General features: G+C 35.5%; 1 protein-coding gene across 4 annotated transcripts in view; it reads right to left on the reverse strand.

Moving 5' to 3' along the window:
* LOC145670995 (ATP-dependent RNA helicase DDX42) overlaps window positions 1–27180 on the reverse strand; it is an 83535-nt gene that overhangs the window by 15883 nt on the left and 40472 nt on the right. For all 4 annotated transcript variants that reach the window (XM_081739630.1, XM_081739629.1, XM_081739628.1 and 1 more), the window contains exons 8-15: window positions 22408–22547; window positions 21238–21367; window positions 19203–19301; window positions 15974–16104; window positions 15526–15666; window positions 11402–11552; window positions 8201–8293; window positions 5018–5151 (exon numbers count right to left, since the gene is read on the reverse strand). In XM_081739630.1, the coding sequence (XP_081595756.1) occupies window positions 5018–5151; window positions 8201–8293; window positions 11402–11552; window positions 15526–15666; window positions 15974–16104; window positions 19203–19301; window positions 21238–21367; window positions 22408–22547 (1019 nt within the window). The remainder of the gene's footprint in view (window positions 1–5017; window positions 5152–8200; window positions 8294–11401; window positions 11553–15525; window positions 15667–15973; window positions 16105–19202; window positions 19302–21237; window positions 21368–22407; window positions 22548–27180) is intronic.

The following is a 27180-nucleotide window of genomic DNA, read 5'->3' on the forward strand; positions in this document are numbered from 1 at the left end:
GACAATTGCTGTAATATTTATGAACGAATACGTAATAGAACCTATATTAACAACATCATTCGTCAAAGTAAAGAATACCATAAACATAAAACAATTTCAACAGACTATTACATCAGGCCAAAATAGGCTTAAACTTCAGAGAATACAAAATAAATTTCATACTGTAACAAAAGATTGAACATGAAACACGCTTATTATATTTTCAACTTGTCACATTAGCCGAGGGGACTAAGGCGTTCGGCTAGAGCAGTGGTGTCCAATTATAACGAGCCTGAGGGCCATAACAGTCTTTACTAGTAAGGTGGAGGGCCGCAGCTAATAATAATAATAATAATAATAATAATAATAATAATAATAATAATAATAATAATAATAATAATTATTATTATTATTATTATTATTATTATTATTATTATTATTATTATTATTATTATTATTATTATTATTATTATTATTATTATTATTATTATTATTATTATTATTACGGTACAAAACAAAAATATAAAAATGTATTTTGAAATATTACATACCTATTCAATGTGGCAAATGAGGGTGACTAGTAGCGTTTACAAGGGCTGGGATATCTACATCCATTTTTGTTGTTGCTAGAGAACAGGAGATGTAAAAGAGAAGAATCTCCAAGGCAGCTTCTGAAGAATGGGTCAACCTGAACGTCACAAAGTTCGAGCTGTAAGTTTGGAGGTTGTTCTTCGATGTCTATTGTCAATGGATTAGTAAATAACGCAATGTCGTGTTTTAGTTTGTCAAAATCTGAGAATTTCGCATTAAATCCATTCGTGATACTCTCGATGTCTCTACAGAACTCAGAAAAATTAAATGCTTCATTTTCAAAATCTAATGTCAGACGATTGCAAATTAGAAAGTATGCTAAATTGTGTTTATCACAAGAAGTGGTGTATGTCTTGTGCGCTATGGCTTCTAGGCAAAGTTCGAGTCAGAAAGGGTCTGATTTAAAAAGCTAGATCAAATATATATACGTTCTTGAAGTAATCGTCCCTTTCAGCAGCGATTACATTACCGACTCCAGTGTTGCCATGGATGCTCGCGTCTTTTTGTTGTATAGAAGCGCTAAATGGATGCCTTATTCCGCAAGAAGAGTGGAAACATTAAAAGAATGAATGAATATAAATTAAAATATTATGTTATAACAATCGTAAATCAAGAAAGCTTTGCGGGCCGCAGAAAATGGTTTGGCGGGACGCATGCGGCCCGCGGGCCGCCATTTGGACAGCCCTGGGCTAGAGATTCTGAGGCACCATTCAAGAGTAGTTCGGATCCCACCACAGTACAATTTGGTTTTACCTCTTCTTGACGTTTCTGTTTGTGATTCTGCCGGATTCTATTAAATATAATTCCGTAATACGATAAATATACGTAATATTTGAAGTTCTTAACCTCCCATTTTTACATTTTTCAAGCTCAATTGAGAAGAAAGAGGGAAAATGAAAGTACAAAGATTTACAATAATTACTAGCATTTACTGTCATTGTAATTGTGGATATTTTATTTATGAAAATGTATAATGAACTAAAAATATATTTAGTAGGTCACATGTCTCCATTTTTCGATTCTAACTTGAAAGTTACAGTTTAGGCCGTGACATATCGAAGACCCAGGGGGTTGAGGGGGTTGTAACCCCTCCCATTGAAACTTTTATATTCTATTGAAATAAAAAGTGTTTCAGTTTATAATCTTGGAAAAGCAACAATCACTGTGTGTGGAGGACGGTTTATTTATACTACGATTTATCACTTCCAAATGTGTAGAATATGTGACTGGATATTGTGTATAATCATTCAAGAAATATGACAACGAAGGGACTTCGTAAATCCTTCACGCCACCCCAGGAGGAGGAAGTGCGTCCCGCCGTCCGTCGGTTGGGAACTATTGCTTGCGAGGAAAACATTCTAACAGTGTGTTAGCGTTTCCTTCCTCGCCTTCCAATTGAACTGTCTGTGTACTGCGCATGCGCCAGTCAATTTCCATGAAAGATCATAAATAACCCTGATACTTTCTATAATATTTACGAAAGAACATGTAATAGAATCTATATCAACATACTTCATTCATCAAAGTAACGAAAACGTGTTCATGTAACAAATTAATAGATATATTATATCAAAGTAAATTAGGTTTAAATTTTAGGCAATAGAAAATGTTATTCTGTAATAAAAACTACTACTCGAAGCCTTTGCTACAATCACTAATTGTTTCCATAGCCGAGTGGTCTAAAGCGTTCGGCTTGTAAAGCACCATTCGAACTTACTTCGAGTCCCCGCCGAATACAACGCTTTTTTCTCACTCTTTTTTTCACCTGTTCTCGATATTTCTGTCTGTGTTCTTGTCGGATTCGATTAAATAGAATTTCGAATAGAGACCAATACATATGATAAATAATCATTTATTTGCGAGTCTGCACTCGTACAATATACATTTTCGAGATTTTGATTTTGGAAATGAAGTGTATATACTATTGAATAGTAAAAATAGTAAAATAAAAAATATTCGTATAAATATTGATTAATTAATTAGTGTTAAACATGGCTTTCCAATCAGAATTATATAGAGAGGACTTACTTCTAAGTGCAATCCGAAAACAAATATTTGAGTTTTAATCTGACCCAAAGTTGGTAACTTACAGGATAATTTATACATGATTGGTATTGTAACTTTTATGCTTTTATTATAATCCTCTATAAGTTATGATTTTACCAATTCTATGATTCGAGCTAAGAAATTTCCGCCTTCAGGACCATATATTCGATCGTGCTCAATGTGGACTACCAATGTTTGCCCTCCACCTGCATATTGAAATTCCCCCCGAGGATAATTTTCTGAAGTCACCACTGTTTATAAATAGTTTTTCGTTACAAATCAGAGGATTATGGAGTAGTGAGTATACTTCATTTTTTTAGCTATGGATTTAAGATTCGCAATTCATATAATGTTCCGTTCTAATCGAATTTGAAACAAAAGAAGTTTTCAATGAGTTACTCAAAGAAATATTTTCAGCCTCCGGATGAAAATAGGAAGACACTTAAAAAAAAGAAACAACTTGCTACCGGGTTTGAACACACAAACATGTGATTGATAGTGTATCGACCCAAACCACTCGACCGTTTTGTATGCCTTTGCACATCTTCTTTTGCCTTTTGTGAAAGCAGTTTACTGTTCCATACTCGTTTTTGTTTATTCCGATACGACTATGAGTTCTCAGTAAATATTTGAACGTTACAGCTCTTGCAATGTATAAAAGTGTTTTTAGAACAAATCACAATCGATATTATGTCCTAATAACATACATAAAACAGGTTGAATTCGTGAAATGATTGAGGTTGGACTGAGCGTAAATGTTTTCATAGTTAGGAGCCTGGATATGCAAACCCGCTTGACGTGGGGATTTAATTTTGTGAAATTTGGTACCTTGAAACGAGTACGAGCTTTAAGAAAATCTATCTACCTACAACTACCTTTTGATGTTTATCTGTGCTTCATACAATGCAAGATTCAATGATGTATATCTTTTGCCATCACCTAATATACAAAAATAAAACCAATCTTGTGTTGGATCGAATCAAGGGAAAAACGGTTTAACCGTTTGAAATGAATTTTAGAATATAATTATCACTTAGCTCGAACTGGGATTTTATCATATCACTTTGGTTAAAATGCGTATTCTAAGGGAAGGGAGCATTAAAAAAAGTGTGAACCAAAGTTTTTGAAAATTCCTTTTTTTTTAAAAAAAAAAGCGGGGAGAGGAGGAGGGTGACATTTTCTATATTTTCTCGCCACATGGAAAGCGACATTGTCTGCTGTTTGTAATCACATTAACGGAGAAAAGACTGAACAGTTCAATATAAATTTTGGAACACGGTTAGTACCCTCTCGAGCTATGATTTTACCATGTCACTTGATTAACGGGCGTACCCTACGGAAAGTAAAACAGGTTCAACATTTATGTTAAAAATAGAGTTGAGTTGAGTTGATTTTAGTTTAGCGTCCCGTTCAGCAGCGAGGCTATATGAGACGTGGACCTACTGATTAACGTGGAATCCGAACCACATCAGCTCCCGCCGGGAATCGAACCCGGGTCTCCCACGCCAAAGGCGCGTACGCTAATGTTAAAAATAGAGTATCTATAGGTTTTTACAATGACACTTTCATTTAAATTTGTAACAGGGAGCAAAAGCCTCAGGTATTTTCCATAAACTTATCCTCCTCGTGCGAAGAACGGGTTTTTTAGCTAGTTAATTTGCATTACATGAAGCACAAACCAAGTTCTAAAAGATAAATGAAATGAAATGAAATCTTTAGTTTTACGTCCCACGGTTATGCCGGTTAGGCTAAAGGAGACGGTGATGATGAGAAATGAATGAAATGGTGGAATGAAGAAAGTGGGAGGAAACGGGAGAACCCCGAGAAAACCCACGAGCACGGTGTTTGTCCACCACCAAGTCCACGCGGCGCGAGCTGGGATCGAACCAGGAACCCCAAGCACCGGAGGTGAACGCTCTACCACTGAGCCACCGCGCCCCCTTCTAAAAGATAATTATCACATAATCTGAAAAAGAGAGATTTGAAAATATTACTATTCGGAATATTCACATGTTATGCCTCAAACACACAAACTAAAGGTTAATCTGAAACATACGCATAAGAAATTGCTGCAATGGCTGATTTCCGACACATTTTTTTCAAGACATCAAATAAAATATTTAACATTTCTGTTACTGGACCCACACTGATTTATTATATTGTTACAACAACAGACGAGTCATATTTTACTTATGGTACTCGAAATCATTTTAGAAGTAAATCCTTAAAACAAGCAGAAAATAAACAATTGGGGATTTGACGTTCAGAAAATATGTATATTTACGAGAGTACTGGCGAAATATACAATTAGCATCCAAATTAAAATACATAAATACATAAAAACTTTATATTAATATCCTAAATAAATAAATAATAAATAAAATGAATTGTTTGTACGAACCTGCATTGCCAAGTCCATAAGTTCTTTTGGCACTTCTTGATTGGCACCTTCCAAATTTCTCACCAAATGACCAGCAAATTCTTTATCCTTCTCCGTTATTAATGTATACGCAGTTCCTTTCTCTCCAGCTCGACCTAAAATACAGAGCTATTTAAATATATCATACTTGGTTCGTTTCTATAATTCTGACTTAACACAAAATACGTGATAATAGTAGACTTTCTTCACATATATATATTGCAAAACTTTGTCCCATATAGGTTAAAGGTAGAGCGTTAATAAAAAGAGGGTCCGGAATCGACTCCCACTACCGGCTTTTATTATAAAAGTTTCTTTTTCTTTTCTTTTTTTCTTTTTCTTTTCTTTTTTTTTTTTTTTTAACAAAATACTGAACAAATAATCTCTCTAAGTATGCAAGGTTAGTTATAGGTAGACTTTGACCGTAAGGTTGCAGACAGCATCTCTACAGAGCCCTGAAGCAGGCTGAGCAGAGTGGAGTTAGGGACCCTATGCTCCGAAGCAAGCAGAGGGAAGGTTAAGTGGTCAACAGATCCCCGAAGCAGGCTAAGCCAGGAGATAGAATGGGCGTAGTCCCAAAGCAGACTAGAGGCCCTGGGGTTAGGTTACTGCTAATGTTCCGAAGCAAACAATAGGAGGGACACCAGAATACTGGTACCGAATTCAGAAACAGAAAAGTCAGAAAAAAGAACGCCACTCAGGAAAGCCCACGTCCTGACAGAGAGTAAGGCATCAACCATCTGTCTACATGATTCTCCTCACATGCAATTAGTACACTAAAGCAACTGTCGGGTGTAGGTGAATGCCGCGGTTTCTATCTTTTATGTAAGATATTTACTCGCGAATCAGTTGTTGTGTAAGATAGAAAGAAAGAAGGGTACGTTAGAAGATAGGAAAGCGCAAGAGAAGATTATTTTGTTTTGATAGAGGGATAAAAAACCTGGAAACCAGGGGGAAAAATCCCTTGTCGGTCATGCTGCATGCAATAGGCGATTTACATGGCAAAAACACACTGGGACGGGGTGGTGAAAATCCATGTAAACTTGTCTGTAGTAATAAATTAATAAATTATCTGTTATCTTGCAATGTCCTAACTTAAAATCTGTTAATTATTATACTAATCTGTGTTGTCTGTAGTTGGGTGAGTGTATTGTTAGTGGGACATCTGTTATTTTTTAAGCATGCAAGTCAGTGTTCATTGTCCATGGCCTCGCCTGGTCGCGTCATCTGTTTGCTTCAGTCACAGCTGCTTTATCCCCTGCCTTCCTTCGTCTCATCGCGCTGCTCCTTCAGCTTTGGTTTCGTAAGATCTGTATTGATTTTCCGGTTTAATGTGTTAGCAAAAGTTTTTGTGATACAAAGGTGCCCCGTTGTGGTTTGGAGTGTATTAACTGTATTATCAAATATCTTTTTGGAGGCGGTTTGTAAGGCTATTGTTAGATTTTTCTGCTGTCGTGGCGGTTAGTATGTACGTCATCCAGGTTATGATCTTGTTTGTTGCTTCTTCTATTTCTTGCTTGATCCATTTTTATAATTCCTTGTTAGGTGCTTCTGTTGTTTTGTTTGTTTCTTCCTGGTGAGTCGCCTGCTGGTCCTGATAAGAGCCGTTGTTTGAATTTGTTGTTACATCTGTGTGCGTTAGAAGTGGTGGCGGTCTGGTTGATTGTGCAGCTCTTGGTCTCTTGGGGCAGTTTCCGCTACCAGCACGGTGAGAGTCGCTAATACATGTAGCGCAGAAGTTTCTTTTCCTGGGGGTCTTGCAGTCTTCTCTATGTGGCTTCCCACATCGATTGCAGATTCTTTCGGCTTGACACCTGTTCTTGCAGGGAGTTCGTAGAGTTCGTAGAAAACAAATATCCCATTCCAATATTTAAAATGTAACAAGAAATTGAAAAGAAACCTTTGTGAATTTATCAATTTCAAAAACAGAAAATTCTACTATTTCTTCACATATAGGCCTGCCTATGTAATGAAATAACTACATAAAAGTTCCTTATGAAGATTATTTTTGTAACAGAAAATAAGAAAAACTGATTTTATTGTGTTTAACACTCGTAAATCATAACTTCAATATTGGAATTTTGTATAATCAACATCTTACAGCAGATATTTGTATTGTAAAACTACCATTATTATGTATAAAAAATGTATTAGAAATAATGACGATTCGATAGAACAAGTTTGTTCGCAAGTATATCTTCGCCATCAATTTTGTACTTCAGATTATCTGGAAGTTATCATTTCTCATATATGTACGCAAGCAGTCGAGCAGGATAGCGATTTGAAAGTAAGCAATGAGTGTTATTACATTTGATAAGCTACGCGCATCTTTCAATGAAAGAAATAAGGAGATTAGATTCTTTCTTATTAAAAATTAAGTATATTTATTAAGAATACGTTTAATTATGTCTATGCTCGTTTTTTAACGTGACATTCCCATTACGAATTCTTTAACACATGTCTTTAATTAAAACAGACAGTTGCATAATGAATAGATGAATAAATACTGAGCGATTGCACTTCATGCTGCTCCAATTACATGCTTTCATTGTTCAATTATACATTTCATATTCTTTGTCTGTAAATTCGTGTTGAATTAATGTAGATTCTGCAGTGGATAAAACAGGTGAGTTCTCGAGAACTGACTTGTAACAGTACAACGAAATTTGACAATAAAAAAAATAATTTCGGAAGTTCCCAAACTTTCGTTATACTGGTATTTTAGTGTATACCAACATTTGTTATTAGAATGTGTTGGTTAATATTATGAAATGCAAGCAAGTTTCATAAACTGAGAAAATACCAAATTCACTCTTATTGATTCCAATTTTTTTTTTAAAGTTCCATCCTTCAAACTAACGGATGAAAAGTGTGTTAGCACTGCACGAATACTGAGAACTTACTTAAATATCTTTCAATAATGATTTTAGTGTTGCTACTAAATAGTATACTTCAAGAAATCGCCTAGCTGCTGATGAAAGTCATATACTATTGATGACCATGACCTGAATTAAGCTTTTACAACACAGTAAATCCGCTATATTCCCGAACTAGTTAATGCATTTGTACTATAAACTAATAATAATAATAATAATAATAATAATAATAATAATAATAATAATAATAATAATAATAATAATAATAAAATACATTGAAATCACCTACCTGTTCGTCCTATTCTATGAGTATGTGTGTCTATATCTCGAGCTACATCATAGTTGACTACTGTTCGAATATGAGGAATATCTAAACCTCTAGCTGCAAGGAAAAAAAAAATCTATGTTTAAAATACATACACATGACAATAAAAATTTAAAATCATCTCACCTTTATTACACAAATACTCAAATTCATTGTTATGTGTCCAGCAGGAACAAAACACCAAAGCAGATCGGGTGTTCAAAAAATAGCACCCACGGACAACAGAGCGCTATTCTTCAGGTCAAAATTAAAGCGAAAATGTTATATAATGGTACATCCTATCCTCCGGACCCTCCTTCAGTTGCTAAGGGGAACCAAAAAATTCACTGTGTGGCAACGTCGTATATTAACTTGAAACCATTAGTACTGTTCTATGAATCCACCAAGCTACAACGATTAAACGAATCATTGGTTCTTTTTATATTAAATTATATTTGAGCCATTAAATAATACACACTCCGTTCCTTATTTCATTCCATTTATTTTTATTATGATATCTGGTTGCCCCTGACAACCTGATATCCAAAATCTTATTATTTTTTGAAACATTTTAATATCTTTTATACATTGACAATTATTATTTTGACAATCACCTATATTAAACATTTCTTCTTCTTCTTCTGATAGTAAAAATCAGCCAGCCTAGTACAAATTTGAAATACCTTATGGCTCAAAATTATAAATAAATACATATTTACAATACTAATATACAACGTACCGTTGTAAAGCAGTTACATCGATTGTCTCGCTAATAAGTGGGGCTACTGTCAACGTCCATTGAGTTTACCTGCCATCTGGGAAGAATCGATTTAACTATTTGATGAATTGGTAGATCTATTCTATGGTTCTTTATCCGCGATTCTGCCCCATGGTGCAATTCGTGTTTCCAGATGAGGGCCCTAAAGATATGCAATTATATATATTTTTCGCTTTGACTTATAGCACAGTGTTCTGTAGTCCGTGGGTGCCATTTTTTAGAACATCCGTTATACACATAAAATGCAAATTATCTTATTCATACGGCATGGGACAAACTTTGGAATGAAGACCTATAAATCATGAACATTGTACCACTCGTCATGAAGTGAAACACCCAAGTTTTGTTAACGAAGATGAAGGAGGATATCTGTTTCGGAGTCTGAGTTCTAGAACTGGCTACATGCGTCCAATAATGTTGAGATCTTGGGATTGTACTGGCTAGGGGAGTTTGTCCTTACGTACACACAAATATGCCTCAGAACTGCAGCAATGTGAACTGACGCACTGACTTGGAAATTTTAATCAGTGTCCGGAAATAACATTTTTACCATTGGATTCACGTGGTCACCTAAGATGTCCACGCAATCACTGATAATGCGTCCTGCAAACGTAGTCACACGACCAAGGAATACTGGGAAACTGAGGCCTACAACGACACAGAGCCACCGCCATACTACCTGTTGTTGGAAATAAAATGAGAGCAGACTTATCTGACCATATTACTTCTTGCAATCACCGGTGGTCCACTTTGCATGTTCTCGGTACCATTTTCTTTGCGCTAAAGCATTATTGGCAGTGATCAGCGGTTTGAAAATTGCAAGAAGGTTACGAATATTCACGTTACACAACTTTGATACGACTCTGAGTATGGCATTAGGTGTCCCTGGTGCTGGTTAAGTTCCACAGTCACTTTTTATGGCATTCATTCTAATGTTCTTGAAGATAATCTTGAATGCTCGGTTATTCTTGTCACTTTAACGTTTCTTTTCCTCCCACTGCACTCTTACCAATATTGTTTTGCCAAGAGTTCTGTGGGTCTTTGTTCCTCGCGACACCTAACGCACTGGTAGGAATATCAGATTTTTCAGAGAGAAAAAAGAATGATTTTACGATTTTTAGGTGGAAAAAAGAAAGATACGCGATATTCAGAATTTACATATAGCAAACATATACTGTATGTCCTTTCACATAGAATAGTATAAATTTTAAAATAATTGCAACACAAAAAGTATATTACAATTCCGATGGTACGACATGTGGTTCGGATCCCATGTTAAGCTGAAGGTCCTCGTCTCAGACAAACAACCATGTATCTTTTTAAAAATCTTGGTTGCTTTTAAACTGTATTTTGGTGTGCATCTCTTAACAGCTGCACATTCTTTTTTCCACGTTCAGAAAATCCTTGCAGGATATATCAAAATTCATAGCCACTTGGAGTTCTGCTTTTAATGATTCCCAGTAGCATCTGTTCCTGACATCAGTATATGACGATCAGAGACGGTGTTAACAAACGAAGGCTGAGATGCCAAAACAAAATATTTTTAAACATAAATTTGAGGTGTCGGTTAGACAGGAGGTAAAAATATAACCTATTACATTTTCTCTCTGAATATTAAGTTACATAGTTGGACTGTATTATTAACAGTGTGTGTGAAATAATTTCTTTTAATTTTTTCACACAATTTATAAATAAAACATTTTTGAAGTAGACTATCATTCCTCTCATTAAAAATGGAAAATATCATTTTACAGGAACGGGGAAAACGTAAGATCTGGCAATTCTATGTATTGACCACTTTAGAGGCACCTGCGATAACTAACTGCGCAATTACAATTCTCTGGTTCACCCAGGTCATCACCGTCTGCCTACTTCAACATACGACTTTGTACTACGAACAGTCACGTAACAACATTAGCAACGGTCAGGCGTTGCTCTCGCGTTCTTACCGTTACTGCCTCACACATCTTACGTATTGGAAAGTACTAATGTTTCTAACATTTTGATAACTATCTGTATAAATTAAAAATATGACTAAAAACACAATAACTGCTTCACAAAGTAAATATTCAGTTACATTTTTTCACATTATCAATTTTAATGAGTCACAGGAAACAGCAGCATCAAATCTATAAAGGTACTATATCTCAATCAGTGAAGATAAGTTGGCAGTCGTTGACTGGATTGGAATTTAACGCCCCTTTCAGCAGCGAGGCTATGTAAGACGTGAGCCTCACGTGGGATCCGAGTTACATTAGTTTTTATTAAAAATTGTATAGTCGTTTCCGCACTAAAGGTGTGTATACTTATCATATAACACGAGAGAAGTTTGCTAATTGAGAGTGGTATTGTTTGCTTTTAGTATTGCTGATTTTTCCGAATAATACTATCAACAGAAGTTGACCTACCTGCAACATCTGTAGCTACTAAAATGCTAACTTCTTTCTTCTTGAACTGCGTAATCACTTTGTTTCTTTCAGTCTGATCCATATCACCGTGAAGTAATAAGACGTCATATTCCTTCAATTTTAAATTGTTGGCAAGTTCGTCGGCATTCAGCTGTAATGAAGAATAGGTCTTCTTTAGAATAACAAATCCAAAGCGATTTAATTATATTTGGTCTAGGAATTAATTCGTGCGGTTTTTAATAAAAATTGAAGCTTTATTTCAAAAACAAAGTAAATGAATACGTTAACAAAAATATTGTCCATCTCTAGCCACTACTTTCTCCCATCTTTCAGGCAATTTACGGATTCCGTGTCGAAAGAATTCCTCATCTTTTGACGCAATCTAATCAAAGATCCATTTTTCGATATTTTCTGAAGAAGTGAACCGCTGTCCAATCAAATCGTTATTCATGCAATCAATCAAGTAGTAGTCAGACGGAGCAGTGTCTGGTGAATATCGCGGGTGGAGTAACACTTTCCATCCGACATTTTCCAAATAGGTTTTGACCGGTTTTGCGACATGTGGTCGAGCGTTATCATCTTGATAAATAAGTTTATTATGCCTGTTATTCCATTCTGGTCGTTTTCAGGCCAGAGCTTGCTTCAAACGCATTAATTGTTGTCGATAGCGGTGTCTATTAATAGTTTCACTAAGTTTCAGAAGTTCATAGTACACCACACGTTTCAAATCCCAACATATATACAGCATAACCTTTGCACAATGAATATCTCGTTTCGGTTGTGAAGGACCTGGTTCACCTTGCTTTACCCAGGCCTTTTTTCGTTTAGGATTCTCGTAATGAATCCACTTCTCATCACCAGTTACAATTCGATGCAAAAATCCCTTCCTTTTCTGTCTTTGAAGCAGCAATTCGCAAACGGTTTTTCTTCTTTCAACGTCTTTCTTTTCAATTCATGTGAAACCCAATAAGACATCTTTTGAATCATTCCTATGGCTTTGAGACGTTTGGAAACTGTTGTTTGCTCAACTCCAAATGCTTCTGCAAGTTCGTCCTGCGTTTGACACGAATCCTGATCAAGCAATGCTCTCAATTCTTCATCTTCAAATTCTTTTGGCTGTCCAAATTGCTTTTGGTCTTCCAAGCTGAAATCACCACCTTTAAACCGTGCAAACCACTTCTGACCCGTTCGCTCAGCTAGAGCATGGTCACCAAACACTTCCACTAAAATATGATGACTTGCGGTAGCACTTTTCTTCATGTTAAAGCAATGAAGAATAACTCCCCGCAAAAACACTTTATCAGGCACAAAATGCGCCATTTTCAGTTGAAGAAAAAAGTTGTTGTTTCCGCTTCAAGCAACTGACATATACTAAACAAGATGCTCAATGACAGTAGTTTTCAACGCATGTTTGGATCAACGAAACTATGGGACAATAAGTTAGTTACGCCATCTTTTGTAAAACCGCACGAATTAATTCCTAGACCAAATACATGGAAAAATATTAATCCAGTTAATATTATACGAAAAGAAATAATATGTAACTTGAAAATCGGTTTCATTTTTTTTTCTACTGCGATGTTCGAATCCCAATTCCAGGATGAATATGTATTGCCTTGATTACATTATTCTGAGTGTCACTGGCTCTAATGCTATATTACAAAGAAGGAAGAAAACAAGTAGCGGTCACATGTACACCCACGTAAAGGAGTTTGGTTATAATATTAAAAGTAACTGAATAATATGCAACCAACCTGTCCCTCAAGTTCATGAAAATCGGACACCTTTTTAAGAATTTTATCGTAGAATATATCTTTTAAGACTGGGTAAATACACTCTTTACGACTGGTGGATTTCCGCCCCAAGCAATGAGAATGATTGTAAAGCCTCTCAGAGCAATATGACATGCTGCATGAAAATCTAGTAATTCTTACAGAAAAAGACTGTAAAAATTTGGTTCCTTATCACAGTATGTACACGTGAAAACTTTCAACATGAAGTGAATTTTATTTTCTGTATCCCTCACAGATTTTAATATCAACAGCTCGATTTATTTCCTGAGTTTGAAGAAAACACTAACTAAGTTTGATAGAAACAGAATGAATTCTACTGAACAGATGGACAGACTCACAGAACAATAATAATAAATAATCAATAAATAAACTAATTACTAAACAAAACAGCTTGTTATCTGAAACTGTTCTTTGACTTACTTACTAATAGTGTCATGAAGACGGAACTGGCCTGAACCCTGGAACAATAAATACTTCTACAAGCATTTACTTTGTATAGAGGACTAGGGACATTTCACTAAAGAAAAGCGGCCAGAAAAAGACTTTAATGAAATGAAATGAAATGAAAATGAAAATTTTCAGTTTAACGTCCTACGATTCTGCCCTTTAGACTAAAGGAGACGATGATTAAGGAAAGTGACTGATGATTGAAGAATTGGTAGGATGAGAATATGGGAGGAAACGGGAGAACCCTGAGAAAACTCCCAGACACGATGTTGTCCATCACCAACTTACTTGGTCAGGGATCGAACCACGGATCCCACGCCATAGAAGTAAATGCTCTACCACTGAGCTACCGTGCCCCCAATATTGAATTAATTCGACCTCTTGATTTCCCAGACTGATATAAAAAGTAATCTTCCAACTGGATATTGATAAATGAATAATGTAATCAGGAGTATTATAACAGAAATATTGTTACAGGAAAATTTGTACATTCTTAATGAAGGTGATTTTCGCTACTACGAGCGCTGATGATATTTCACATCAAAAATGACGTCAGCGCTCGACAAAATTTGAACGGAATCGACTTAAGTTTGTGTTACATATGAATAAGCTAATAAATTAATTAATCATAAAGAGAAGTATCACTTCAGGGAAGAATTTCCAGTAAAAGACAGATCAGGGCTAGCAAGAGAAATCTGAAATGAAATCTTTGAGTTTTACGTTCCACGAGTATGTCGGTTAGGCTAAAGGAGACGGTGATTATGAGAAATGAATGAAATGGCGGAATGAAGAGAGTGGGAGGAAACGGGAGAACCCCGAGAAAACCCACGCATACGGTGTTTGTCCACCACAAAGTTCACTTGGCGGGAGCAGGGTTTGAACTCGGGACCCCATGCGCCAGAGGTGAACGTTCTAACACTGGGCCACCGCGGCCCTATAGGGCTACCAAGAATACACAGTTGAACTGTATCTTTCAAATCTGTATTATTTGATCATTACTTCTCAGTATACAACTCACAACCCATTGTTTTCAGTAGCCACTGCATACTTCGATATATTATTACAGACTGTTCTTGAGATATTTACAGGCTCTGCGACTTCCCTATCTTAAGAATAGATGTTGAAGGCGTAACATTGTGAGTATTTTATTTATTTACTGGGAAATGTATCAGACGTACTCCTTATTACAATACAAAGAGAGATTCAATGGAGAATACGTGGTATGTTGATATAGTTACATCTGTCTTACAATCAGATTTGGAACCGTGTATCTGTCATCCCTTCTACAAAAACTATATAGCTACGAGTTTCAGAATGTCAAAAATTGTAATATTCTTAGTAGATACTACTACCATTTCCAGATCTATATCTATATCCATATCTATCTATCTATCTATCTATCTATCTATCTATATATATATATATATATATATATATATATATATATATATATATATATATATATTCAATCCTATAAGATTAGTAATAACTTTGGTCTGAGAATTCATTTTGAATGTTGCTGAATATGATGAGACAACGCAATTCGTTCCGAAGTTAATGAAAAAAAAAAATTAAGGGTAGGTATATACACTTCAACTGATGAATCTAAATAGATCATTTCTATTATAATTTTTCGAACATATTTTATATATATATATATATATCCGAAGTAATTCTAGAGAACTAATTAAATAAGTTCAACATTTGCTCTATTTTATCTCACAAGCTAGTACAATTTCATGAGTTCATCCGTATAAAAAATCAAAATCAGATCGCTATTTACCCAAGAGTAAGGAATTAATTGAGAATTCAAATAAATTATTTACTTAGTAAGTCTATGAAATAAATTATGTTTGTCTAACACACGTAACAATGAAAACTTACCTTCTTTGTTACAAATATTAAAACGCTTCCTGTCGATGTAAATTCAACCAAATGATGAACTAACCAATTCCATTTTGCTCCGCCAAGAGGCATTACTTTTACTATTTGTGTTATATCTTCATTGGCTTCACCAACATCACCCTATTAACAAAAATATATGTATGTGTTACATTCGTTTACTTCAATAACTTTCAAATTTTTACGTAATCTTTTCTCAAACCAAATCAAGTACGAAGTGAAATTATGCATGAACAAGATTTTGTATCTGAATTATTATTTTAGTAAGAATTGCTGAGATAGTTTCTAGTTTTATAAATTTTCAACACAGAAATCAAAATATAATTTGAAATAAATATTAAAAAAGTGTGTGCATCTTTGTTCTGTAAATAACCAACTTTCATTATAGCTTATTAACTTTTTTTTTTTTTTAAATGGATAATATATTTACCTGGACTATTCGCACAGGGTCTATGAGCACATCTCTAGCTAACCGTTCAACTTTTTTCTTGAAAGTAGCACTAAACAGAAGAGTTTGTCTGTCTGGTCTCACATGATTACATATTGAACGTACTTGAGGCTCTGAAAGTAAAAATAAAATCACTTTACTGTTGTCTTCCTTCTTTGATCCCAAACAGGGGGATAAGAATTCTTAGAGTAAGATAAATCGGTGAAAATTGAACAATTTAATGACTTGCAGACTTTACTGTAAGAGATTTGTTGTTTACCTTTAACTCCATAATAATAAAGCTCTCAATTATTCTAATTTATAATCCTACTTCAACAGGCTCGTTGGTCTGAGTCAAGTGGAACGTAGAAGGTTAAAAATAATGTTCTCATACCACAATGATCGTAAATTGATTGGCTGTAGCTAGAATTTCAAATTACTGTCAACAAAAGTAATCCATGACAAGTAAACCGTGAGTTGTAATGGCTCATTGATTTTCTAAAACAGTGGTTCCCAATCTGAATGGGGGAGGGGTGAAGAGTGAACAAGCTACTGATAGAAATAAACTACATTCATAATTACTAGAAAATGAAATGAAATCTTCAAGTTTTACGTCTCACGATTATGCCGGTTAAGCTAAAGGAGACGGTGATGATGAGAAATGAATGAAATGGTGGAATGAACAAAGTGGGAAGAAACGGGAGAACCCCGAGAAAACCCACGAGCACCCTGTTTGTCCACCACAAAATCCACACGGTGCGAGCTGAGATCGAACCAGGGACCCCAAGCACCGGAGGTGAACGCTCTACCACTGAGCCACAGCGCCCCCCATAATTACTAGACTTCGGATCGATATACACTAAAAAACATCTACATGTACATTCAACTGTGCACTAAAATATGCACTAAAACATAAAGTAAAGAGAGAAATATGGAGTACAGAGGTAAATATCAGTGCTTTATTTGTGTCTAAATAACGACTGAATTCCAAACTCAAGCGCAATTACTACGAACGCCATCTACCTTGGGAAAAGTGGAAGTTTGTTGCCACACTCGATGAAGCATGAATTTATCTATCAGTTTGTGGCAAAATTCGAGCCGAAACGTAAACTTCCACGAGACACAAAAACCTGTCCTAACTTCATCCGTCAGTGCAAAGCAAATTTCTCGAAGGAATTTCTGGCTGTCGCGGGATATTGCTATGTAGGCAAGTTAACGATTCGGCAGGTGCCTAAAAACTACAAAATCAACTCCACATTTTATCAGCAATACATTTCTTATTGTTACCTTGTTTCTTTATTATTTGTTCTTAACGTCTTTTTATTTATAACTTAAGCCCGGAACAGTCGAAGCAAATAAATCCATAAACTAGAATGTTATATTTGATCAATGCAGGAGTGTATACTTACTTTTGGGCCATCCTATATATCCTAACAGCAATTCATAAGAAGATCTGCCCTTTTGTATGGAAATGCAATAAATCAAGTACGTGTGCACATGGATAAGGCTTCATCACATATATTCCATTCTACAAAGAGATTTCTGCAACAGATGGCGGCAGATATCGGCATCCAGGCTATTCCCTTCCACGAAATAACAGTGAAGTCACCTGATGCCAGTCCCATGGACTTTTGCGGGTTAGGCCTACTGAAAAGAGCACTTGCATTTCGTCGTGTCACCACTGTCCGTGGCCTCTGGGAAGTCTGTCATGAGGAGTGGCTCAAGATTCCCGTTCCTGCACTTCAGCCGAGCCTCCTACAATGGAGGAATGTGCACTCTACTACACATCAAAATGTCCTTCTTGTCTTTCCATTTCAACGGCATCATTTTTTTTCCCTCTGAAAAGCAATAACCTCTCCTTTCTTTACTTTCTCTGTCTTTATTTCTTTAGGTTTACATATGCCCTTCCTAACAGAGACATATGTATCTGTTTTCAGACTTACAAGCTTATCTGCGAGCTGTATTGTCATTTAATAATTATCCACTGTAACAAAGTAGCTATTTCTTTAGCAACAATGATTCCATGAGATACAATACCACTTTTGTACCCAGAGAATAATCATTGTATTTTTCACTAATTTTTGCATCCTTCCTTGAATATATTTTGAAATCAAAAATATAGCCACTATATTCGCACAAAAATTTTTACTCCAAAGCCAGTTCCTTTCAAAGAAGAAACAATCCAATTACTTTCAGTCTAAGCGACCCTTGAACAGCATCGAACTTTCACTGACTCTAACATCGCGTTCTGGTTTATAATATGTTGACCTAAATTTCTCCTCAAGTATTTCGCAACAGGATAAGTTATATTATATTGTTTTCTACAAGGATGAATAACTGGATTGTATGCTTCACTCTCAACGAAACGTAAAAATGTTATTAGAAAGTTGGATCTTTCGGGCATAGCAAATATGGAAAATGGCGTCTCTAAAAGTTTACTTGTGGACAAGTACTATTCCTGTTGAAGTTTTCCAAACCGTGTAAAATGATAAGCCCCCCCCCCCCCCAAAAAAAAAACACTACCATTTCATCACTGTAAGGATGCAATGTTTCCACCCTGATGTCACCCCTAATTGTGCATTATTTATTGTTCGCATTGCGAACCTATTTGTTTTTCACATATTACACCTAACAGATCATCATCGTCATAAATAACAGAGACATATTTACTTATAGCAGTGGATTTCCCGTACAAATAAATCTATGGATTGCAGGAGGTAGATTAAGAATATCTAATCTACATCTTGGTGGGCTTGTTGCATATCAACTTCACTATCACTAAAAGCTTTTAGGTCATTTTTATGAAAAGAGACATCAAATTCGCTATCCAGGCACGCTGATGACAAAAAGATGAAATCATCTCTCATCACAAACCATGCAGCAAGACGTTTTTCAACTTGTTTTTGCATAAAAAGCCCACTCCACCAGGCCACGTCAACCACATGTGGCTAACTGGGTATATTTGAAAAACAAGGCTCTGCAATAAGGTACTTTTTTGATCACTAGATGACAAAATGTGCTTGACAACAAATCCTGTCACACGGTAGAACTTGGTAATACTGAAACAAAGGGAATACGCGTGTTGCTGTGTCATGAACGAACTTGTGAGTGTTTAAGAACGGCAGGGGGAGTTAACCCTACCTATTTTCCTGAAAAAAAGAAAAAAAGAAGAGAGAGAGAGAGAGAAAAGTAAGCATTAATTTTAAAAAGAAGAAGAAAAACATGTACGTACCAAATCCCATATCAAACATTCGGTCTGCTTCATCCAAAACCAGAAACGTCACACGCTGCAAATTTGTTGCTTTCATTTTAATCAAATCTATCATTCTTCCTGGAAATATAAAAGAAATACAAAACAGTTTAATATTAAGCATAAAGTGTGGCCAGAAGGAAACATCTAACAGATAGTAACTAAAGAAAGTACTCATAATTCCACAGAACATGAAAATTCCCACACTCAACCTTGCAGGCAGCGCTCTCTTTTGATTCACCTTTTCGCACGTTGAAACCCTATTACCTTGGATAAGAACTCGAAGTAGTGGTTCAGATTTCACTTTCATAGTATGTATCCTTTCATAACCTTGGAGTTGTATAAGGACAAAAAGCAAAATAAAAAATTACGCAAAGACGTATGCGGAAGACAATTTTGCTCAGTGCTTTCTTCCTTGGAATAAATGAAAAATAAAGCAATACGTAAAAATGGGAAAAAAACAAGTGTAGACGAAAACTGGATAGCGATGACCAGTGTTCGAAAAATTTTCTTCTAATTTACGCACAAGTTCAGAAAAATCAGGCGCCAAAATAATACAAATGCAAATTTATACATGGGTTTACATATATGTTTTGGCTTTAAATTACATGTACTTGTATAAATTAAATGTATTTGAAGTTCAAGGCAAACTTGAAACTGAACTTGACAACGAATATATTATAATTTGTTATTAATCCATTTGAGGAGATAAACCTCGGAAACTACTCTCACATAAAAGTTGGGGACGAAACCACACGCCAAATTAAAATATCAAGTTTGGACGACGACCTGGCGCCTGGGATTTCTCGAACCCTGGCTATGACTACCATTTCACAGAGGAAATCGACTTTTGTCGACAGAAAGAAAATTTCCTTAACATGCGAATGCGACTATAGTCGACGTGTTAAAATTTGTTTGTCCGTATCTTGGCTTTGTCGAGAGTAGTCGTCAAAGTTGTACCGTTCAATTTTTTGTGTTCTATTGTTTTCGATAAACAATAGAAATCTCACAGAAAACCTTTGGCGACTACAATCGACAAAACCAAGATACAGACAAATTTTAACAAACTATAATCAACATTCGCAGGTTAGGGAAATTTTCTTTCCGTCGCCTTCCACAGTGAAAGGGTTAAAGTAAAATAATTAAATAAATAACAACGCGGAATATGAAGAGAGCAGTGTAAGAGGAAGTGTGATAGTCGCTTAACTTTAATCAAGAATGTGATCGGCAAGTATAAGCATTCCGAGCCATGGATAGTCTAAATGTGTCTTTGGTGTTGAAATCTCCAACAATGGGGATAGGAACACCGCCTTGCAAGAGAGCTCTGTTTTTCTAAGACAGATGGAGAGTCATCTAAATGTGTCTTTGGGTAGTGTCAACTGTACCTTACGAACGACTGAATCTTCAAAATATGTTCCATGCTAGCAGTCATCACCTTACCGATGTCCAGCGACGGGAACGCAGTGCAACGCTCGGAAGCTGTACGAGCGGTATCTCGCAAAATCAAAGGTGGCGCGGTACGTCGTTACATTGGATAAGGCGTGAAGTGCTTCACAAAGCAGGTTTACTGGGTGAAGAACTACTGCAAAATCAACTCACAGTACTACCAAAAAGAGATCCTGAGGCAATACAAGTAGGTGCTACCAGAAATGAACAGAAACGAGATCAACAAGACGAAGTTCAGATTATACCTTTCTACGAGATACCTGAGAAGTCCCCAGACGCAGATTTAGAATGCTTAAAAGGGCTTTGGGCAAGAGACGTCTGACAACTGTGAGTTAACTATGGAAAGTTATGCAAGATAAATGTAATAAGATCTCCCTCGTAGTTCTTCAATGGAGCCTTCTGAATGCAGGGAAGACACATCAAGCATTGCCCCACCTGACACCATGGGCTTTCATGACTATTTTGTAAGTATAATTTGGTCATACGCGGAACAGTCTCTGTAAATGAATTATTAATAATCATATTTCTTATTTTAACACAAACAAGAATTAAACTTAACTACTTTACTGACCTGGCGTGCCTACAACTATTTCTGCTCCCGCTTCTAAAGCCTTCGATTGTTCCCATTTCGATCCACCACCGTAGCAGCAAACGACTTGCACATTGTATACTTTTCCGAATTTTCTTGCTTCTTGGTAGATCTGTAAGTAAGAAATATGCAAATATATAATTATAAAATCAGTCGTAAAATATAATGTCATTATTATGGAAAATTACAATCAAGAACAAAGAGAATACGGTTTCAATCTGAAAAAAAAAGAAAAAAAATTACTTTGCATGATTTAGGTTGAACTGGAATCTTTTCGATAGTTGTTCTTATTTACAAAAACTAAAAATGACATATTTAAAATACTCTAAAGGGATATTCTTATAAATTTAACTCATGTTTCTATTATATATATATTTTTAAAATTTTATTTAAGTACAATCTATATTTTTTTTGAGCAATTACTGTTTGTAACATCTATTTATGATAAATGAATAAAATGATGAATTTTATTTTACACCTATTTTTCTGTAAGTGGGAATTGAATGACATACGAAGAATGAAAAGTGCACAACTTGATCCAGAATCGATCCCAGGTCTCTAACTTAAATTTCGTTGAGTTACCCATACGCTACCCACCCATAAATTCCATTACTCTTGAAGTCAATGCTATAAAAAATAAATACATTTCAATAGGAGAATTTTAATTACGTTTTCTGTACGATACTGAAAATTACTCCATTGTTTCATTCGTTCCGAAGTTATTGAGGATATAACATTACATGGATACGAAATTTTGCTAATGATTGTATAATATCGTCAGACACAGGTAACACTCATCACCACCAGAAAAATGAATTAAAATATTCTGATCGACACAACATAGCCATCTAACATGGATTAGATAGTTTGTTTAGATTTACATCCCAAAGTTATGCCCGACAGATTAATGAAAAACTAGTTCTTCTGGGCTATTTCATATTTAATATATTACACAGAAAATTCACTGAAACAAATACTGGACTAATACTATTGACTTATCCAGGACAGCAAAATATTAAAGATATTATCGAAAGTATTAATCAGGATACTGAATATTAGAATTTTTCAGCCCTAAGACGAGCGAGAAGCAAGCATCTTAACTAGAATACAAAGAATAGAGAGAGGATTTAATATATATCTGGTTCTACTTACTTGTTGTGATAATTCCCTAGTAGGTGCCAGAATTAAGCCAATTGGTCCATCTCCCGGCTGAAGCTCTTTTTGGTCCATTATATGAACCAACATTGGCCAAATAAATGCAGCAGTCTTGCCACTTCCAGTCTTTGCAATACCTATAAACAAATTATTTTTAAAACACTCACTGAACATTAAAAACAATCCATTTTATACATTCTAAAGTTTATTTTATTTTCGCTTGTTCGTTTCTTTAAGTTTTACGCCGCAGGTTAATATCATATAGACTAAATGACATATCGGAACTCCAGGAATTGAACTCCCACTCTAATCCAAAATTAAGCACTAAAAGAATTATCTTTTCCCCAGTACATTATTTATGACATACAAAACTGATATTACATTCATTAAAATCAAAACCATTTCTTTTAAAACTATTACCGAGCTTTAGTTTAAACGTCTTCTGTTCTGTACTTGAACACCACAAGTACAAAACAGTAACAAAATTCTTACTTGGAGTCCTGTTTATTCGGAATGGAGAAAAAAGAATAAATAATAATAATAATAGTAAAGTTGTTAAACAATAACGGTTACTAAACTGGATTGTTGATAGTTCATTCTCAAAGTTAAGTAGTACATGTGAAAATATTACAACTGCTTTCAGATTATGTAAAAATAATAGCACTAACACTTATTTCTTCCGGAATATATTTCAGAACTGGAAGCACAAATGAAGCACTACTGGCGAAGTAATTCTAGGAATTAGTTTTTAGATTCTTGAACACAGGAATATTAAACGTAGCTAAAGAAGTCATACCGAAAAATAGGCGAGCAAAGCCTTGAAACAGTATGTATTATATCTTAATATATTTTTTACTGGTTACAAATTTTACTTGAAATAAGTTTAATTTATAATTATATAATATGAGAACGAATCTATTAGACATTTACAATGTATGCTAACGTACAACATTTATTTTTTTAACCAGCATTCCTAACAATTGTTTAATGAACAACTTTTATATAGATCAAATAACTTCATAATTGAAAAGAGCGATTAAGTCCATCTTCCTCATCTTTGAGAGTAGCATGACAAATATCATGGAGTTAACAAAACTTAAATAGTTTACAAAATTTTCAGTCCAAAGTGTTCATAAATTCTGGTTTATTTCAAATAAAAAATTTCTTCCATTTTAGAAGAAGGGAAGGAACTTAAAATGCTAACTGCTGAATTGATAGACTAATGCGTTGAAATAAACATTGTGCACTTCTTGGATCTCCCGTCTTGAGATTTAATTTCGATCCGATTTCCTTTAGGAATTCCAGTCCCGGGTTCGATTCCCGGTGGGGGACACTCGGTCGAAAAAGTGTAACAGCTTTTTCAGGCCAGCCAGCTTGAATGGGGTTCTCCTCATTCACACCAGGCAAATGTCGGGGTGGTACCTCACTTATAGGTCCCAGGCCGCTTTCTTCCTTCCCTTTCCCCGGATAGTGTGTTCGCCGAGGGACGTTATCCCTCAAACGTGACGGTCTAAATGGCCGTAAGATGACGAAAGCCCAGAAATCTAAATCCTAAATCCTAATCCTTTAGGAATTCCCTGGCTAAAAACTCCCATGGTTTCCGTAGCAAAGGCAATGAAAAAATGATGATCTTTTAATTTGGAATATTTCGTGTGTTTTCGCTTACAGGCTGTCTCAGCAGCATTTCCGGCCTCTTTACAAGATGAAGCTAAATGGGAAGGTGCAAATGTGTCTACGTAGGTGACGTCCCATACCAGTCGTTGCCCATTTTCCAAGGGATTAATGTCACTCCATCTGGTCGTTTCCCATCATCTCTGGACATTCAAGATGGTTCTAAAATACTTGGGACATCAATGCTGGCAAGAGCTCGTCTTATTATATCATTCAACTCTCCATGACGAGAAATTCGACCTCCACTACTAGAACAGCTTAGTGATTGTAAGCCTTTTTCATCAACCTGTTCTTGACATGTACATTTAAAACTGTGACAGATATTTAAGCTGAGACGTAGAGCGACACAAATTTGAAACGTGTTGTTGTCTAAGAAAGTTCCAATATTTTTTGACGGTCTGTAGCCATGCACCAGATTCTTCTCTTTGTAAGGATTTAAAAAGGGAAATATCAGATGCATTTTCAGGGACCAATTCTTTATCAATTATTGTTGTTAATATAATTTTATCCCAATTCCGTTGTAAGTCCAACACAGCGGGAGTCTCATTATTGTAGATACCATTCCATATATCCAATACCTCTACCAGGTGATAAATTTCTACTTCGTCAACTGGAATGTTTAATATGTTGGAGACAAGTGGCTTCACTCCAAAATATGAGGACAGGAAAGCTGGAAGGCTTAAATCTGAGACTTTTCTTACACTTAAACCTCCTAAGCGAATTGATAAGCTTGCTTGAGTCCATTGATTTTCATTCAAAAATAATTGTTGATTGATTGTAATGCATATTTCAAACAATTATCAAGCTGAAGTACCTTGGAAGGCATGGACCATGTGGGAGTGGTGCGTAAAAAATAGATCAGTTTCGGTATTCCCAGACAATTCTTAAACAGAAAAAAGGTGATATGCACTGGTAAAGTCTTCAGACGCTGAGTTACTATTTTAAATCTATTTAAATGCTCATCAAAAGTTTCCTCATATCCATCCTCAAGGAGGGGTGATCCTAAGAGAGATAATTCATTTTTAAGTACCGTCCGTATTCCAGGTAGCAATTCTTAAAACTGGGATTCAATTTCTTTGCTTGGGTTCCCAGACATGAGAAAAAGTTCACATTTAGACGGGTTAACTTCCAGACCAAGTTTTTTTGATTCTTCTATTAGAGTGGCTGACTGTGGAGAACCACCTAAGCTATCGTCATCTAAGTAGAAGATATTAAGTTCAGACGATAAAGCGCGAACTATTGGGTGAATGGCCAAACTAAAGAGCATTGGACCAGCTGAATCACAGCCAACTTGTAATGGAATAGTTCGTTCACCAAAAAATAAGATTGACGGTTGAGCATAACTTTGCCAAAAGAATGAATATAATTGAGGCAGTACTTGTTTCACTTGTTGTAGCATAATATTTCTTTCCACGGCATTGTAGGCAATTTTGAAATCGATCTTGAGAATTACGTTATTAGAATACTTATGTGTTTGTATGTAACTGAGGGTGGCATGTATAATAGCTTCATTTCCTTTTTTTCGTCGCAAATCCGAGTTGGTGAGGTTGCAAATAAAAGGCGCATTTGGCATACACAGAGGAACCTGCTGTCTTAGATGCTAAATGTCTAAATATACACCCAACAGCTATGAGTCTAAGTCCTCCATCCTTCTTTCGAAGTGCACATAAATTTGCACCAAAAAAGTATTTACATATTTCAAGATTGACATTTCCACTCAGTGTGAGATTTATTAAGTTTGTGATTTGTTCCAGCAGATATGATGCCGTATCACCTGCCGATTTGGAAATAAGATCTTTTAAATGTTGAGGTGACAAATCATCAATCCCTGATGCAGAACCACTAATCCCTGATGCAGAACCACTAGGGAAACTATAAATAGCTTTTGACACCATTCCATTATCCTCTATGATTTTAGGGTCAACGTCGTTTGGAGGATCGGGTAAATTAAGATCCCTGGAAGGAGCTGGGTGTTTGTTTTTGAAATCGAGAAATGTTTCCTCGTTTATTGATCACCAAACCAAAATATCACCAGAATATATCACCAAAATATCACCAGAATTTAACAACTTTAGGGCCCCTCTGGGATCAAAGTCAGCAATTTTTGCTTCTATTCTTTTCGCTAAATTTGGTGTGTTTTTTCCCCTAGACGAGATGAACAATTTGTTGACACACTTTCGTTTAAATCGTGTTTAATAATATGTGTAATGGATTTCGTGCTGCGTTTCTTAGGGATTTTTAGATGGACAAACGAAAAGGTTCACAATTTTTTCCACGAGAGGAAATCATTTTTATTTACACATGCTTCTATTTCAGATGCTAATTTCTTTGCGCCTGCATTTCGAACCCCTCTTGGAATTCTGTTTATAGCCATATGGTTGACTTTAATTTTGCAAGTTCTTTAGCAAAATCTTGCGTAGTAACTTGAGATTCTGATATCACATGTTTTCTCGCCTTGTGTATATTCAAACCCTTCCTGGTTGGAAACCTTTTTAGACACTGAGGGCAAGAAATTTCATCATTTTCCATTGAAATGGAGATACCTGTTAATGAATTTAATTGACTAATATTGTTTTCCATTTATAAGAATTTTTGAAATATTTCCGCAGCACTAAATTTCATTGTTAGAAGATTTCGGAGTTACAACGTTCAATAGGCTTATTTCTTTCATTTCTTCATAATAGGATAACCACAAAAACAATTTTGAAACGGTTTCACTACTTTCACCTGGGAGACGTCATGCACATTCACATACAACTAAAAAAACGTCAATCAAAGGCACTTCCTCACTTTCAGACAAAAAACACACAGAGAATGTTTTTGGATCTCACACCGATCACAACAATTACATATAAGGATAAAAAGTAAAAAAAAAAAACGTTTTTACGTTTTTAAATAACAGCTTTAGCTTAAACGTCTGACGGTAAAGGCAAAAGAAGATGAAAAAAACAAGTGAATGGCGATGAAATGTGTAGCAACGTTGATAAACCAAGAAACTGAATGGACAGTGTACGAAGCCCCACAGTCTGAGATTGAACTCAGCATTGAAGTGAAATAACATCACTTTGCTCTTAGTTTAACGTTCACTCAAATTAATTC

This window comes from Thermobia domestica, chromosome 15 (assembly GCF_964235325.1).
Source record: "Thermobia domestica chromosome 15, izTheDome1.hap1.1, whole genome shotgun sequence".
In the NCBI taxonomy this organism is placed as follows: Eukaryota; Metazoa; Arthropoda; class Insecta; order Zygentoma; family Lepismatidae; genus Thermobia; species Thermobia domestica.